Consider the following 18,533-nt stretch of genomic DNA (forward strand, 5'->3'; position numbering starts at 1 on the left):
TAAAGACTGGTTTTACTGACTTTGAGAGTTTAAGATGGTTTTGGGGAAATTTTTAAAATTTTAACCTGAATTTTATTGATTTCAAATTAGTTAACATAAGGATAATGTGTTGAACGTCACAAATACGCTAAATTTATTCAGATCCAATATCCTATATTTAAGGGAAGTTGGTAATTAGTTGAAGGAAGAGGGAAAATTGGAAAAAGGAGAGTCAGGATAATTGAGTTAAATATTTTGTAACTGTTAAGATCTAGGCAAAATTACTATTTGAAAATTTAAGTGACTTACTAAGCGTGAATTTTCAGCTGGTTTTGACACAGTCGGGTCTCCCACAGTGTATAGGTTGTCAACGGTCTCCGCTCTTGCTGTGTTACTGAAACAGTGTGGGAGTGAGGTCACCATGGCCGTGGGGCATCGAAGTACTCACAGGTGTTTCTTGGCAGAATCTACCATGGTAGTGCTCTCGTGTTCCTGAGAGTATGATCATGGAGTCTTAATATCACTCCCCGGGGAGACTCTTGGCATTTTCTTGCACAGAGAGAGGGACGTGGTCAGGTGGTATTTTAGGTAAAGACACATTAGTGGGAGGTGCCTGGCGCTCCCAGGCTGGTACCTCCCCAGTGTGTTGTCAGCTATCATGGCCAACCAAGCATGGTGAGCACTCGACTGGGAGCCCGATGCTGTTCTTGGTACCTTGCAAATACGGATTCACCTGAACCTCAAGCTGCTCTCAGGAGGTGCTATTGCTCTCCCCGTATTACAAGAAAATGTGGCTTTAAAAAAAAAAATTTATTTATCTGAGAGAGTAAAGGAGAGACTGCAAACATGATGGGAGGGAGGGGCGAAGGGGGAGGGAGAGAATCTTAAGCCAACTTGGTGCTAGGCGCAGAGCCTGACCCTCGGCTTGATCTCTCGATGCAGGAGATCACGACCTGACCCAACATCAAGGGTTGGGTGCTTAACTGACTGAGCCACTTAGGCGCCCCAGAAAGTGTCCTGTTTTTATAAAGTTGGGAACTATAGTTCTATTGTTGTTAAATGACATTCCCTGGAATGTTGGGGAAACTGGGCAAAATCACTTGGTCCAGAGGCATTTAAAATGCCAGCACATCTTAATGCTAGAGCAGACTATATGTAGACCATCCTGAAGGCTTTCTGAAGCTTTCCATCACCTGCTCATGTCCCGGCTCAGGCACGGGAACTTGCACGGAATCCTTCTGAGCTAAGCCTCTGTCCTCCTTGTGGTGATTCAGACCCATGTCCTTGACTCTGCTGGCGACAGAAGTGGAAGCCAAATGGTTCTTTCCGATGGAAGATTGCCACCCTGTAATGCTCTCTCTCTTATGTTTTGGGTAATTAAACTACCTTCCTTTTGGGGCCGCCTGGGTGGCTCCGTCAGTTAAGCATCTGCTTCCAGCTCAGCTCATGATCCCAGGGTCCTGGGATCGAGCCCCATGTTGGGCTCCCTGCCGAGTGGGGAGTCTGCTTCTCCCTCTCCCTCTGCCCCTTGCCCTCCTACCGCTCATGCTCTCTGTCTCTCAAATAAATAAATCTTAAAAAAAACACACACACACAAAAAAACAAAAAACCTACCTTCCTCTTGTTGGTAGAATGTGCTGGTATTAGTTTCCTTCAATTTTAGATACATTCAGACCTCAAGTGTCAAAGGTATAGACTTCATTTGCATTTAGCTCCTATGCTCAGGACCCAATCTGTGTCCTAAGAATGCCTGTTGCCACTCCTCGTAAGGAATATTACCAAAGCAGCTATTGGAACAGTTTGTCCCTAATGTGCCCTTGCTGAAATTGTTTTCCTCATGCCGGAGTCTTGCCTGGTTACACTGATTTTTTTCCACACTTTCAGAGAGCTGTGATACGCAAGTTGTGCATGACCTTGGTGTCTCTCCTCCTGTTTTTGACGCTCACGAAGTCCTTCCCCATCACCTGCCTGACCGATGACTGGTTTGTTCATAAAGCAAACTTTCTGACTCGACTGTGCTACTTATATATTGTCATGCAAGCTTCGAAGCCCAAGTATTACTTTGCCTGGACATTAGGTACGTCTGATGGAACGGCCCCGAGTGAATAAGGGAAAAGTGAGACTCCTGGGAGGGCCTACCCAGAACAGCATTTTGGATCACTTAATCAAAAAAAGTTCAGTGCATGATGGAGGCAGCTCAGCCAGTATCATTTTATACTTTCCACCAAAGCACTCCTGTGTCCCACCATCCATAAATTCAATTACTCGTGATAAGAGCAGAGCCGTCCTGGCGGTCACTTCGACTCAGTGTTATTAGCAGATGTCCAAACTTGGAAGCGCCCTCCACCAATCAAAGCTTCCCAGTCGTATAGTGGAAAGTTAGAAGGGGAAATTCCAGAATGATCTGGCCGTCTTGTCATTTTTCTGGGTTGTGCATAATAGAGGGGTCATGCTTTAAACTTACTAACACATGTACTGACTTAGGTCACATTTTCTTTTTAAGAACTTGGTTAAAAAAAAATTGTTGGTCCAGCTTTAGGCCTTAGAAACTGACTTCAGGTGACTTCTTTTTTTTTTAAGGTAGAAAGTTCGACTTTGATTTGCTTTTCTCTCTTTCCTTACAAACAATTTTAAACTGGAAAAGTTGAAAGCTTTGCTGGAGTGAGCAGTAAGTCCACCTATTTACTTGCCAGGAATGATGAAGGATTGTGATAAGGCACGGCAGTTCAGGAATGGAAATTTAACTTCTTAGCTGAAGGTGACCTGGGGCTTGAAGTCAGGGAGCCCTGATTTGGTTTATTAAGTCAAACAGATGATTAAATTCTGTGCCTAGTGCTCAGCCCGTGCTCCCTGAGTGAAGGCGTAGCACTTAATTGAGTTCCTTTTCTCTCATTGTCATGCTCCAAGTTTTTATCCCCAAATTAAAGCTGGTAGCTACCAAATTATTTTAAATTTTTTATTGCGATACGCTAGAACACAGAATTTGAGTCCTCTCTAGTCTACGACTTGGCGGTATGAAGCTCATTCACAGTGCTGTGACACCATCACCACTGTCCATCTCTAGAACGGAATTTCCCATCACCGCAAATAGGAATGCTGTGCCTATTTAAAAAAAAAAAAAAAAAAGATAACTCCTCATTCCTCTCTCTTGCCAAGTCCTGGGCTAAATGATTTTTAAAGGTCGAAATGTTCAGGGAGAAGTCAGTCTAGTGGGGTGTTTTGGGGACACTTGGCCAGAAAGATGGAACTGAGGGCTTTTAAAACATGTGCAGCGTGGGAAGTTTTGTTTGTCCCCTTTGGTTCAGTTCAGGGGGTTTTTTGTCACATACTGGGTTCTGTGGCGGGGGAATGCGAAGGTGAGCCCTCTTGTCTGCCATCAGATTGTTAACGGTCTGCGGGCCCAGAGACAGGCATACTGACCAGGCGGTAATGTGGGGAGCTGTCCCCAGGCCAGCAATCTCGGGGGGGGGGGGGCCGGGGGATGATGAATATAGACTGTTTTAGAATAAGGCTTCAAAAGCCTTATTCCTCTTTGTGCACCTGCTTTATGACTTAAGAATGGTAATTTCTTCTGTAGGTAAGCACGATACTTACTATGGTTGGAACCCTGCTTGGAGCACCAAGGCTTAGTTTCCTGCATGAAATACTTAATATTTCCACTTTGCTCTAACCCGAGTGCGTGTGGTTGTGAATGAGAGAGAGAGAGAGAGAGGGAGGGAGGAAGAGATAACAGCTCACTCTCCTTGCTACCTCCTACGTCTTCACTTACCCTTCCTTTTCTCTCCCCCTCCCTACCTTTCCCATTCCCATATTCTGTATCCTAGGGCTTAAGGGCTGGCTTCTGGACTAAATCAGCTCCTGCTTTAGGAGGAAGGCAAGGCCCTGTGTGGCTTCCTAGGGAAAGTCTAACGCGAGGTGGGTTGTGCCGGTGGGGATGGGCAGGGGGAGGGGGTTCTAGGCAACGGGGGGCATCTGGCATTGGTCTGGCTTTTTGGGAGTGCCCCAGATTCTGGGAGTATCCTTTTCTGTGGGGAGTTTTCTCCGTGGGCTTGGCTCTTTTCTATACCCCCCTCCCTTTATCTTTTTTTTTGTGGTGGGGGGGTAACCTCAGGAGAAATACTTCATGAATTTGTGTGGCCTCAGTTCAAACTTTGTTATGGTTTAGCTTGCATGGGCCGGTCTGAAATTAACCTTTGTATTATTTATGAATAAGGAAGCAATGACTAGCCTAACAGGGACTATTTAAACCGCTTAAGCAAATAATTGTTTTATCCAGCTCCTTAAAACATCATTTGCATATAATTGATGCACTCATTATACGTGATTATGAATTTAATCCTTAAAGCTGGCCCCTTCTTGAATCTCGGCTGAGCTGCACTGTGTTAGCCTCATTCTCGTTACTGTTTATATTGAAATAATGAAGGCAATTTTCTTTGGGCTTAGTGTACAATTCTGGTTGTTTTTCCCTAATTAGTACTAATTAGTGAGACTCAACTTCAGCCCAGGCTGTGTTCCAAGGAAGGATCGCAGCCTCCACAGTACAGGCGTCCAAGTTAATTTATCTGTAATGATACAGTAGACGATACAAGTAAAGCCAGTTTGGGGCTGGTGAACTTAGAACCTCTAAGCGCTCAGAGACAAGAACCACATCTTGGATAAATGGTGGTGGAGTGCATGATTCTGAGCAAACACATTTCCCAGCCTCTCCACGTGGCCTCTGAGAACCACGATTCTGGTCTAACCTTTATCTTTCGGAGCGACTCCTAGCCCCTCAGGGGGCGGGATCAGAATCCTTTCTAGCATTCGGAGCCTGGCACTGTTTACCACCTGAGTTATCTGAATGGTGGCCTCACTGAGCAAGATGGGTCGGGGGGAGCAACAGTGAACGTTTCTGGAGGGCTGACTTGGGCTCTGCGCTCCGAGTCCCCTTCATTACTTCTTTAACTCTTGCAACGCGGCTTTAAGACAGGTACCACTTTAACATCCATTTTCTTCCCAAGGGAATGGGTTTCTAGAGGACAGATGGCTCTCTTGAGGCCAAATGTTCGTTCTGTGAAGACACAGAAGCCAGGGGCTCTGCCCCTAGAGCCCACCTCTCAGCCAGCATCTTCTCACCCCTGGGAGCGCTGAATGAGGCTGGCTGCTGAGTGTTTTGTAAAGTTCTTGGAAAGGTTGTAGGCCCTCAAAAGAGAGGTGATGGTTCCAGGTGTTGGGTGAGGCTGGAGGCAAGAGGAGGGCTTGAAGGGCTGCTGGTCCCATACCGTCCGGCCAGCCCTGGTTTTCAGCTCCAGCACAGACCCCAAAGGGGCTCCTCTTCTCCTGGTTCAGCTCATCTCGTCACTCTCCGTTTCTAACCACACATTGAAAACTTCGTTCCTCAACGGGCGCAGCCCTGCTTCGTTGTTCTTTTCCTTTTCCACTGGGCTCCATCCAGGCGGTTGGGAGAATGACCTAGTGGCTCTCAGGACTTCTCATCCTTCCTTCTGAAGGAAACCAGATGATTTCCAAGCCAGGCATAAGATAAGCAGTGTGCAGTCACCAACTGTGCCCAAAGAAAAGGAGACAAACATAGAATACATTGTTTTTCTTTAGAATAACTCTTCAGAAGTCACTGGAGCTGGACTTGAACTTCATTTGGAAAGAATAAATAGAGCCTCAAGAAAGAGTTCTCCAAGATCTCCCCAGATCTAAGACCTTACAGTGCTGTGATTTAGCTTATTTTTTTAATTCCAGTGTAGTTAGCATAGAGTGTTATGAGTTTAGGTATGCAATATAGTAATTCATCACTTCCGTGTGTCACCTGGCACTCATGATGACAAGGGCATGCCTTAATCCCCATCCCCTGTTTCTCCCATCCCCCCACCCCATCTGCCTTCTGGGAACCATCAGTTTGTTCTCTGTAGCTCAGAGTTTGTTTCTTGGTTTGTCTCTCTTTTCCTATGTTTGTCTTGTTTCTTGAATTCCACATAGGATTAAGATCAATGGTATTTGTCTTTCTGATTTATTTCATTTAGGATTATAATCCTCGAGACCCATCCATGTTATTGCAAATGGCAAGATTTCATTGTTCTTATGGCTGAGTAATATTCCTGTGTGTGTGTGTGTGTGTGTGTATCTTTTTTATCCACTCATCCATCGATGGACACTTGGGCTGATTCCATAGTTAGGCTATTGTAAATAATGCTGCTATAAACATAGGGGTGCATGTAGCTCTTAGTATTTTTTGTATTTTGGGGGCAAATACCCAATAGTGTGATTACTGGATCATAGGGTAGCTCTATTTTTACTTTTTGAGGAACCTCCATACTGTTTTCCACGGTGATTGCACCATTTTGTATTCCCACCAACAGTTCGAGAAGCTTCCTTTTTCTCCGCACCCTGGCCAACACTTGTTGCTGCTTGTATTTTTTTAGCCATCCTGACAGGTTGAGGTGACATTTCATTGTTGTTTTGACTTGCAGTTTTCCTGATGCTGAGTGATGTTGAGCATCTTTTCATGTGTCTGTTGGCCATCTGGATGTCCTTTTTGGAGAAATGCCTGCTCACATCTTCTGCCCGTTTTTTAATGAGATTACTTGGTTTTTGGGGGTGTTGAAGTTTATTTTTTAAATAAAATATTCTAACAATTAAACTAAGTGAAAAGAGACAGTTAACCTTTTGGTCTTCATAATAAAAGTATGTTGATTTCCATCAGATCTCTATTTGATTACAACATTGCATAATTAAGGAATTAGAAACATTATACTCATGGCAGGGGGACATTTTCTTACAGTTCTGTGAAGTGGAATAAAGATGGAAACGGGAGCTTTCGCAAACTGAGTGTGGGTAGGATGCTTTGGTAATTGGGTCCATGTGTGGTCTCCATGGTGGCTGGCCCCAAATTCACATCTCTAGCTCTGCTCTTTGTCTTGTGCTCTAAGCTTTTCTAACTGTATCTTGGCAGCCCCAGCTAATACCTACTGGCATGTCATGCTTAATACGTCCAGAATGAGCTCCAATTTCACTTTCAGAGCTGGTTCTCCTCCTGACTTAATGCTGTGCCATTCATTTGATGCCATCTTTAATGACAGCTCTTGGACCTGTCCAAGTCCCCTCAGTTCCCTGTTTCTTCTGGCCTCTGCTTCTGAGCTTAGACATCTCCCCTTACATCAAGTGGGTCACTAACTCCTGTTGCTTTGTTCTGATTCATTTTTCTTTTTCATTTTGCGTTGTAGGAGGATCTCTTGCCTTCTTACTAAGCAGGCGCACACTAAATGCTAGTGAATGAATACAAATGAATGAATAAAAATTAAGGCCACCAAAGAGCGCAAAAGGTTTCTGGGATTTATAATGGTACCAGGTCCTTTCAGTTGTTTTTGTTTCTTTTCCAAGGAGAAACTGCCTATCTCTCAATCAACATCTCAATGTCTGTCAAGCTAGACAGACATTTAATATCTCTTAAAGCAGCAATGTGACTTTTGTTCCATATCTTAATGTGTTGTTTTAAAAACCATAGCTGATGCAGTGAATAACGCAGCTGGCTTTGGGTTCAGCGGAGTGGATAAGGATGGAAATTTCTGTTGGGATCTGCTTTCTAACCTAAACATCTGGAAAATCGAGGTGAGTCTATTACACTTTTGAATTAAGCTCCCACGGGGAATAAAGCAAATAGTTTGCTTTCAGTGGTATCCCTATGAGCTCTTCCTCAGAGTGTCCAAGGGAAAACGATCGGGGCATCCCAGGTCCAGCAGGCTCCTAGATGTTCTGCGTCTTAGAATTTTTTCCTGTCTTTTTACAGATACCCACTTTCTTGACAGTTGTAAAGGTTCAAAGCATGACATGCAGAAATCTGTAAAAGAGCCAGGAAAATCTTTCTGTGGTTTACATTCCTGTTCTCTCAACTAGAAAGTACAAATGTCATTTTCTCTTGTTTCACGGTCTACTTTCTTCAGTCAGGAGTATGGACGGGAAGCTCCTGTATTTAGATTTTGAATATCGCAAACATTCTCTGTGGTCCCTTTTAAAACATTTCTAATCCAGCTGCTTTTAAGAAGAACGGCCATGGCACATAGCTTTTAGGCCACTAGAATCCGTGTGTGTGTGTTTTTTAAGATTTTATTTATTTATTTGACAGACAGAGATCACAAGTAGGCAGAGAAGCAGGCAGAGAGGGAGGGGGAAGCAGGCTCCCTGCTAAGCAGAGAGCCCGATGTGGGGCTCGATCGTAGGACCCTGGGATCATGACCTGAGCCAAAGGCAGAGGCTGTAACCCACTGAGCCACCCAGGCGCCCCGAATCCGTGTGGTTTTTGTCTTTCATTGGCTTTGTTCTTGGACCACACCTCTGAAGATGAGGGCATCTTCAGAGGTGGGCTTTTTGGGCACATCATTCTTGGTTTTCCTGGCATTGTGAGCAGAGTGGAAGGCTCCGTCTTTGACCCCTTCCTCCTTGCTGCTGGGTGGGAGTAAGGACAAGGTTCTCAACTTACAGAAGGACCGATTCTCTAGCCAGGTGACTCAGATGTGCTGTTGGTCGTGGTTTTCCCCCACCACAGGGCAGGCGGGGCGCCACTGGAGAGTGAGCAGGAGGGGAATGTGCATTTAGAGCAAGAAACCAGGAATGTGGAGACTGACCACCTGCTTCCCGCTAGATGGACGCTTGGCCAGAAGGAGACACGGCGGATGTTCTCCGCCTTCTTGATGCCTGACTTGTCTCTTCACCTTAACTGGCTTAAACCAAGTTGCAGCCCCCAGAACCATTTCTCATTTTTGGAAAAGCAGTGTAGATAATCTGCAAGGTTCTCCTTTCTATACAGATGACGATCCAAGGCAGTGTTATGAATTCACTCCCTTTTCCCACTGAAACTTTCTCTTCCTCAAAAGTCTTGGATCACTGCTGGCTGCCTCGGAGCGCTGTGGATACTTGTACTTTCCAGAGGCTCCCTTTTGCCTTTGGCTGCCCACCAGTACACCAAGACACAGTCCTTTCACTGTGGGATGCGGTCTGGGCAAAGGGCTAAGCTATGAAGTTATATCCTTATTACTAAGGAAAACTAGATGGGGAGTTTGCATATTCGGTAAAGGTCATAGCAAAGAGCTAAGGAAAACCAAGGAAATCTGATTTAGCTAAGGTACATTGAAGCTGTGCATATAACATTAGCCAGCAGACATAAATAACACCCTCAGGCTTTTGAAATAAAAAGTCATAATACAATATCTAACCTCTATCTATCTAGCTCCATCCATCCATCATCATCTCCTCTCTCCTCCTCTCCAAACATACTGTGTTAGGCCAGTCAGTGTGTGGGCTAGGATTTTCTTATGGTTGAAACAGAAAAAAGTGGCACTTCCACCTTTATTAGGAATTCCAGTTCTTGAATGTTTGCTTTATGCTTTGTAATACCAGCCTTTGATAAGACCTTTTTGAAAGAAAAATTTTAATTAACATTTATTTAATGAGAAAACCCACTTGATGGCTTATTTTAGAATCTCTCTTCTTTGGTACCTGTATCATTGCCAGTTGGGTGTTTTCTTTTTTTTTTGTACTGAGACCCCTTCATGCATGAAACCGCTCACTATTCTAATATTCTAAATATTAGAATTCTAATTGTTGTATTCTAAATACAACTGGAAACATTTGAACCTGAGTGGCTAGAAGTTCACAAGACAGACCTAGTTTATAGATGGTTACATAGCAAATGATGACAATTTTAGGCTGTCTCCAGAAAGGCCCTAAATTGACACAATCAAACTTTCCCTGCGGTGATGCCTCTTTGAGACTGTTTAGTTTTAAAACTCAGAGGACTTAAAAAAAATTTTTTTTTTAAACCAGAGTGGAAGAACCTACAGGACATCCCTGCAGTCTTCCTATAACTTGAAAATAAATTTTGAGGGAAATGAAGACTTTGCAAGCCAAGTTCTGGTGCAAAGTCAATCTTACAAATACCGGAAAATTTTACTGTGTAGGATGGAACAGCTGATTTACTCTTGACGGAGGAGTCTCCGTTGAAATAGCACATCTCTGGCTGCCAGGGAAATTCTGGGGATGACTTTCCATTACTTGGGGTATTTTTAAAGCTAATGATAGGTGTTATTTTCTTCTTTCTAGACTGCCACAAGTTTCAAAATGTACTTAGAAAACTGGAATATTCAGACAGCGACTTGGCTAAAACGGTAAGGAAAATACAAATGACCTCATCCCTCATGGCACTGGGATAGGTTTAGATGGAAGTCACCAGATGCCCGGCTGCTCTGCCAGCCATGATGCGGTCACCCGACACTTTTGTTTTGTATGAACGTCTATGCCCTGGAAGTGGAAAAGTAGGAAAGGAGTGATGTGAGGAGGTCACAGTGCAGTGTATTTATTTTATCGAATCTCTTCATAGTGCTGTTCCTGGGTATCAGCCACTCATTTCCTATTCATAGCAATCCCACGGGAGGTTGATAGTTAGCCCCACTTTACAGATGAGGAAAATGAAACACAGAGAGGTTAGGTCACTTGCCCAGAGTCACACAGCCGATGACGACTAGAGAAGAGCCCCAACAGACTGTCTCCAGGGCCGGGCTCTTAAACCTCTGTGTTGTGCCCTCTTACCTAGGGGGGGGGTACATTGCTCAGACGTCAAGCAGGGTCAATGTCAGCAGCAAATCACTGATGATTTCCATTTACACCTAGCATTAGAGGCTTTGTGGTACCCCAGACAGTTATGCTTTTTCACTTTGTGTTTTTTGTTCATGTTTCTGTCCTTTTGTTTCTTTGCACATTCCAAAATTGGAAACCTCACTTAATATAGAACTAGTAATATGCTATCCTCGAAGCAACAAACTCTAGCTCCTGTGTATTCCTATCTTATGAGTGCAGGGAAAGTATGAAACTATCAGACTGGAGATCCTGTTTTTTGATCCATAGCGTTTTTCACAGGTCACAACGTGGGGGTAAGACAAGGTATAGTAACAATTCCAAAGTGAGCTCATGGTCTATCATCTGAAGGTTGATCTGGACATGCGATTTTGGGATATTTGTACCTATTATTGCTATTAATTTTGTCAATACTTTATTTTTAAAGCTTTTATTTGACAGCAAAAGAGCACAAGCAGGAGGAATAACAGAGAGGGAGAGGGAGAGGAGCAGGTTCCCTACTGAGCAGGGAGCCCAATGCAGGACTTGATCCCAGGACCCTGGGATCATGACCTGAGCTGGAGGCAGGTGTTTAACGGACTGAGCTACCCAGGAGCCCTGTATTTTGACAATAATTTTAGCATAAAACTCTATTTCTTTATATTAGGTAATCCCAGTGTACCAAGGATAGGTTTAGATGGAAGTCACCATCTCCATTAGTTTATGTTCTAAGATGACTGAACATACATGAGCACATAATAAATGAAAAAAAATATTAAAAAATCATTTTAGAAAATGAAATATCTTATTTGTACTAACAATAAAGAGTGTAAGAAACAAATACCTGGGCAAACTACCCTGTTTTTTTTTTTTTAAGATTTTATTTATTTGAGAGACAGAGAACGCAAGCAGGGAGAACGGGAGAGGGGGAAGGGAGCCTAATGCGGGACTCGATCCCAGGACCCTGGGATCATGACCTGAGCCGAAGGCAGATGCTTAACCACCTGAGCCACCCAGGCGCCCCAAACTACCCTGTTTTAAAGAAACCTTGAAAGGGGCATCCCAGTCCTGTGTTTCTCCCCCCAGATGCATTCTCTTTCTTTGTATGAAAAGGGAGCCATAATCTCCAGTCTGGGTTCAGATCGGTTACTTTTGACAACCCATACAGAGCTGCATTGGTGTTTACTATTTGAATTCCTATTTTATTTTGTATTTGGGTCCTCTTGTTTACTAAACCACATATTGCCATTGGCGATTTATAGATTGAATTTGTTTTAATAAACAACCAAAGGTCAAAGATCTTCATGTTATCTGCAGACAACTTCCAAACCCTCACAGTATCACTTTTTAAAGCAAATTCATGGATTGAAATCCCGTGGACACTGTAAGATCTGAAAAGTCATGTAGCTAACACACTGATTTTGTGCTAGAGTCATTGCCAAGAGAGAGGAAAAGGTTTGCTGTGTTGGCTAGTTTGGTGGCAAAGGGGCCATGTTGGAAAGATGAGTTAATTTTGATTAGATGAGGATATCTGCTTCTAAAGATGCTATCTGGATAAAAATTTTTAGTGCCAGTGGCACTTAACCATAAGTATTCCTGATAGATTAGGGTATTGGTGGAATAAGCTTCTGTAAGGCATAGAGTGACCACTTGGGACTTTCTTAGATATAATTAGATTTATATAATTTATTAGATATAGTATGATGATGTCTAGATCATTTAGTTCCATGCAGATCAAAGGTTGAAACTTCATATTCCTTTCCCCAAATGATTGGACTGTGAATGGCCTGTCTGGTAGCATTCAGGACATGGAGTTCAGGCTGCTGGGATTGTATTGGAAGTCCCTGATAGGGAATTGATCAAATAATTTTTGGATGGTCTGAAGACGCAAGCATAGGTAGACGCTTCTGGTCTGACCTATAACTCGTTCCTTCCTCTCTCCATAGAGTATGTTATGAACGGGTTCCTTGGTACCCCACGGTACTAACCTTCATCTTGTCTGCCCTGTGGCATGGTGTCTATCCTGGATACTATTTTACCTTCTTAACTGGAATTCTCGTCACAGTAGCAGCTAGAACGGTAAGCTTCTTTTGGTTGTAGGAGCTTTTCCTTAATCATCTGATGCCTCTATTCACCATTAGAGAAATACTTTGATATATAGAAATTGTGGGCCATAAAATGAACTATCTACATGTTATTTATAGACGGTGTTTGCAAAACAAAAGGAATTTTAGGAGTAATGAATGTGCAATACTTTAAAAAGATGAAAACTTTTTTTAAAAAGAGAGCATGTAAGCGCGTGAGTGGGGGTGGGGGGGGTAGAGGGAGAAGGACAAGCAGACTCTGTGCTAAGCATGGAGCCTAACTTGGGGCTTGATCCCACAACCCTGAGATCATGACCTGAGCCGAAACCAAGAGTTGGATGTTCAGCTGACTGAACTACCCAGGGACCTATCTCTTTAGAGGCTGAGAATATTTTTAATCATTAAAAAGTCTGCCAATTACAGGTGAAGATTAGTAATTGGGGTTCTATAGGCTTCATTTTGCTTATAGTCCTCTTAATTTCTTAGTTCATTAGCCTAAGTTTAGAAATAATTCACAGTCTGTGCAGACGGTAAACTTGTAATCATTGGAACTGTGTTGTCAGAGATTGCTCTAACTTTTCATGCTCTCAGGCCTGAGAGGCCAGTAAATTTGTGTAAAATTCTTTGTGAATTTTATAAATTTGGTTCTCTAGGTTTTTGAGGTAGCCTTCAGTTTGTCCTAGACTGTTGCTATCATTTGCTGGGTATAGAGTAGGATGATCAAGACATAAAAGATATGCCTACCCTTAAAGAACGAGAGGAGCATGAATGTAAGAAATTGTAGCTCAGCACGTTCTGATTGTCAAATAGGGTTTTGTATTTGATTTAGTCGCAATTTGAAAATGATCATGGCTTTCCTTATTCAGATGCCAGGAATTTTTAATGACATTTGTCAAACTCTATTTTGGGTGTGAATTTAGGAGCACCAACAGAGCTATTCACTCATTCTTTAATTCATGTATTCTATGAATATTTCCAGAGCCCGCCTATGTGCCAGTTTAGGTTCTAGGCACTGGAATACCCCAGTGAACAAGAGTCCCTTCCCAGCGGAATTCGTGTTTTAGTTAGGTGAATGTTTGCTGGAATATATGTGTGAACAAGAATGATAACTGATTACAACTTATGCTGATCAGTGTACTTTTCGAATAAAGTATGTATTGTACATGGGAAACAACACATTTTCTCTTCTGCCATTCATCTACCTACTTAGATTATAAAAGTAAAGAACAGATGGCCGGGACACACTAAAACAAGGACGAGAATTTTATTAATATATTCAGAGTATTATTCCTGAAGATGTCTTTAGCTCTGTGATCTCAGCTGGTATAAAAGCATTGATTTATATCAAGCCTTTCTTTTGGATGGCCTGGAAATATTTTTTGCAAATGAGTTAGGTAGAGGGTAGAGAGGGTTGATAGAACAGGCTTCCCAGGAGAATGAACTCGGTAATAAAATGTCTTACGGGCTTTCTGATACCACTCGTGCATTCCCACTGGAGGGAGCTCTGGCTCTCTCTTGAACTTAGGGCCAAGAAGGAGTTTTTAACCTACCTCAGAGCATGCCATTGTTTTAGCTGAGCCTTTGATTCTTGGATCTGGGAATCAGGTTTCTTTCTGGAGGCCCATCTAGTCCCATATGTCAAAAGACCTACAAATTAATTATGGGAAAGCGAAATTTTCCATAATTAAAATTGTATCAGATTGTTTGCTGACATGGAATAAGATTTTTGATGCATTACTAAGTGGAAAAAAAAAAAGGCTAGAAAATCCATGCCATCAGTGAAAATACAAATGTGGGTATGTTGAGTAGAGAAAGGCTTGGAAGGTTATGTGCCAAGTTTATAAACAGTGCTTTTTCTGAGGAGAGGTCCAAAAAATAATTTTTTTGGCTTAGTTCTTTGTTCTTTGGACATAAGTATTTTTATAATAATAATAAAAACCATAATGGTACTTTGGATCGCCTGTATTCCTGAAGTATACAGCCTACATGCACAAAATAAAAGTTTTTATTTTTCATACCTACCCCCCACCCCCGGTTTTGCCTTCCTTGACTTGCAGGTGAGGAACAACTTCTGCCATTACTTCCGTTCCTCAAAAGCCCTCCAGGTTGCATATGATGTGGTCACCTGGGCGGTCACTCAGCTGGCTGTCTCTTACACCGTCGCACCCTTCGTCATGTTGGCCGTGGAGCCAACCATCAGCTTATATAAGTGAGTTTCCATTGTTCTCAGGGGCTGATTCCTACCCTGGTCTGTTCTGTGTTTGACTTGGGGGTTGGTGAACTGGATCACTCCGTGTTAAAAGCTTCTAAATGCAGCTTCGACGTGAAAATGTCCATAGACAGCTTTGAGAGGAGTTGCTTATCTAAGGGATCCCAGCAGACACACAGCAGTACCCCTGAGCGAAGCTGGTGGTGGGCAACCCTTTGGATATTCCTGACATAATGAAGGGACGCTAGGACCGTGAATTTTGAAGGGCTACGTCTGGATTATAAACTCAAGAGGGTGAATGTGCTGCCCTTGCTTCTTCTTCCCGGGGTCAGGCTATGTTGGAATCTCAGGGGGCATCCTGAGAGCAGGACAGAGGCGGGTAGCAGCTGGTGTTCACATGAGGAATTTATGGTGTGAGCTGGGGGGTGGGGGGGTGGGGGGGTGAGGGGGGAGGGGAAGAGATAGCCCAGACCAGACCCGAGATGCCAGGCCTTTATAGTCAACCCCCAGGGGTCCTGAGGAACTCTAAACCTATTCTCTTGGTTACTTTTGCTATTTCGCTGAGGTTGATAGAGTGTGTTTCTACTATTGCCAAGTGGTTGTGTGACCTGGGGCAAGTGATGACGCTCTTACCTGGCTTTTCTCACCTACAAGTGAGGTTAAGAGTAGACTCATTCACAAAGTGCCCTTTTAGGATTGAAATGAGGGAAACGTGCAAAGGGCTCAGCCTAGCCCCTGGCGAACGGTCTGTACTCGGTCGGCACGGACTTGTATGCACTGACTGAGAGCTTGCCCCGGCCTTTGTAGGTTATTTTGAAGTCCCAGCTCTGCTTTAAAACCGAACAACACAAACAGGCCCTACTCCTCAGTGGGGGCTTTCCTCGTAGTTGTCCCACGGGTCAGAAACGATCAGAGCGGCTTTTCCTACTCAATACACAGATAGCAAAGTCTAGAAGTAGAGAGATTGTTTCTCCCCTACAGGTTATAGGAAAAGAAGGTGGATGGAAGTATGTATTTCTAGGGAAGTCTGTTTCTGTACCACCACGTAGTTCGTAGGAGTTATGTCAGTATGACGTGGAAGCTGAGCTGGTTTATGCACAGATGTGTCTAGACAGGGGATGCCAGAATAGCCGGAAGAATTCTAGTCTCCAGCAACAGGAGCTCAGAGTGTAGCTGCTACAGAGGGAGGAGCACGAACCCTTTCAGCTCTGGAGTAAGAACATTGAAATTGAGCTCCCTCTTCAGAGAGAAATCCCCCCTGTAAGTACCCCCCACTTCACTGAGCTCCCTCTGCTGAGAGATAGCCCCCCTGTCACTAGCTGAGAGATATCCCCCTTCTCCATACCCTCTTTTCACGAAGGTCCCTCTTCTGATGATATCCCCCATCAGTACCTCCCTTCACTGAGCTCCCTCTTCTGACAGATATGACCCATACAACTATCAGAGAGCTAGCCTATCTGAACCGGCCCCCCATTCACCGAGCTCCCTTTCCTGATATCCCCCTGTAAGTAACCCCCTTCACTGAGCTCCCTCTTCTGAGGGATATTCCCCCCTCCATACCCTCCCTTCACTATATCAGATATTTCTTACATATACAAATTATAAATTCTTATATATAAGAAATATATAAGAACTATAGACTTTGCTATACAGATATATCAGATATCCCCCCTCTCCATACCCTCCCTTGTCACTACTCAAACTTTTTTTTTTTAAGATTTTATTTATTTATTTGACAGACAGAGATCACAAGTAGGCTGAGAGGCAGGCAGAGAGAGGAGGAAGCAGGCTCCCCACTGAGCAGAGAACCCGAGGTGGGGCTCGATCCCAGGACCCTGAGATCATGACCTGAGCCGATGGCAGAGGCCCCAACCCACTGAGCCACCCAGGCGCCCCGTCACTACTCAACCTTAACTGAGCTCCTTCTTCTGAGAGATATACCCCCTATCACTATCTGAGAGCCATCCTCCGTCTTCCTAACCTGTTCACTGACCTCCCTCTTCTAGAGATATCCCCACTGTCAGTACCCCTCTTCTGAGAGATTCACTGAGTTCCCTCTTCTGAGAGATTTTCCCTTTGTCACTACCCTCCCCTTCACTGAGCTCCCGAAGAGATATCCCCCCTCTCCCTATCCTTCCTTCACTGAGCTGCTTCTTCTGAGAGATATCCCCGTCACTACTCCCCTTTCAATGAGCTCCCTCTTGTGAGCTACCCCCCGTTAGTAACCTCCCTTCATGGAGCTCCCTCTTCTAAGAGATATCCACCCCCCCATACCGTCCCTACACTGAGCTCCCTCTTCTGAAATACACTTCCCTATCAGTTCCCCCTCTTTAGTGAGCTCCCTCCTCTGAGTGATTTCCCCTTGGTCACTAGGCCCCCTTCACTGAGCTTCCTCTTCTGAGTGATATCCCCCCCGCTCCATACCCTCCCTTCACTATATCAGATATTTTTACATATTTATTATTTATATATATGAGAATTTCTTATATATATAAGAATTATAGACTTCTCTATACAGATATATCAGATACCCCCCATATCCTCCTTTTCACTACTCAATCTTAACTGAGCTCCCTCTTCTGAGGGATATCCCCCCTGTAACTACCCCCCCTTCACTGAGCTCCTTCTGAGAGATATGCCCCCTGTCAGTACCCCCGTTTCACTGAGGTCCCTCTTCTGATATCCACCCCCCCATCAGTACCCTCACTTCAGTAAGCTCCGTCTTCTGAGAGATCCCTGTTAGTAACCCCACTTCACTGAGTTCCCTCTTCCTAGAGATATCCCCCCTGTCACTATCTGAGAGATTTCACCCTTCTCAGTACCCTCCCTTCACAGAGCTGCTTCTTCTTTTGATATCCCCAGTCAGTGCCCCCTTCAGTGAGCTCCCTCTTCTGAGAGATATTCCTCTGTCACTACCACCCCTGCACTGAGCTCCCTCTTCTGAGAGATAACCACCCCTCCCTACCCTCAACTTTGCTCCCACTTCTGTGAATATCCCCCCTATCAGAAACCCCATCATTGAGCTCCCTCTTCTGAGAGATATCCCCCCTCTTAGTACTCCCATTCATTTGAGCTCGCTTTCCTGAGAGATTTTCCCTTTGTCACTACCCTCCCCTTCAGTGAGCTTCCTCTTCTGGAAGATATCCCCCTGTCATGACTGCCCTTTCGCCAGGCTACATCTTCTGAGAGATATCCCCCTAGTCACTACCTGAGAGGTATACCCCCCTCTCCCTACCCTCCCTTCACTGATCTCCCTCTTCTGAAAGATATCCCCCCTGTCACTAACCCCCCTCACTGAGCTCCCTCCTCAGAGGTATCCCCCTGGTCAGTACCCCTGCTTCACTGAGCTCCCTCTTCTGAGAGATTTCCCCTTTCTTACTACCCTCCCCTTCACTGATCTCCCTCTTCTGAGAGATAGCCCCCACTCCCTACCCTCCCTTCACTGAGGTCCCTCTTCTGAGATATACCCCACTCTCAGAAACCCCCTTTCACTGAGCTTCCTGTCCTGAGATACCACCCCCCCAGTACCTCCCTTCACTGAGCTCCCTCTTCTGACAGATATGACCCATACAACTATCAGAGAGCTATCCTATCTGAACCGCCCCCCATTCACCGAGCTCCCTTTCCTGATATCCCCCTGTAAGTAACCCCCTTCACTGAGCTCC

The 18,533-nt window shown here is 44.3% G+C and overlaps 1 protein-coding gene across 1 annotated transcript in view; it reads left to right on the plus strand.

The window, feature by feature from the left end:
- Nucleotides 1–18,533, plus strand: part of MBOAT1 (membrane bound O-acyltransferase domain containing 1) — a 116,699-nt gene that overhangs the window by 86,355 nt on the left and 11,811 nt on the right. Inside the window, exons 8-12 of the mRNA XM_047733455.1 lie at nt 1,864–2,056; nt 7,475–7,578; nt 10,066–10,130; nt 12,522–12,654; nt 14,717–14,868. Of these exons, the coding sequence (XP_047589411.1) occupies nt 1,864–2,056; nt 7,475–7,578; nt 10,066–10,130; nt 12,522–12,654; nt 14,717–14,868 (647 nt within the window). The remainder of the gene's footprint in view (nt 1–1,863; nt 2,057–7,474; nt 7,579–10,065; nt 10,131–12,521; nt 12,655–14,716; nt 14,869–18,533) is intronic.

Source organism: Lutra lutra, chromosome 6 (genome assembly GCF_902655055.1).
Source record: "Lutra lutra chromosome 6, mLutLut1.2, whole genome shotgun sequence".
Lineage (NCBI taxonomy): Eukaryota > Metazoa > Chordata > Mammalia > Carnivora > Mustelidae > Lutra > Lutra lutra.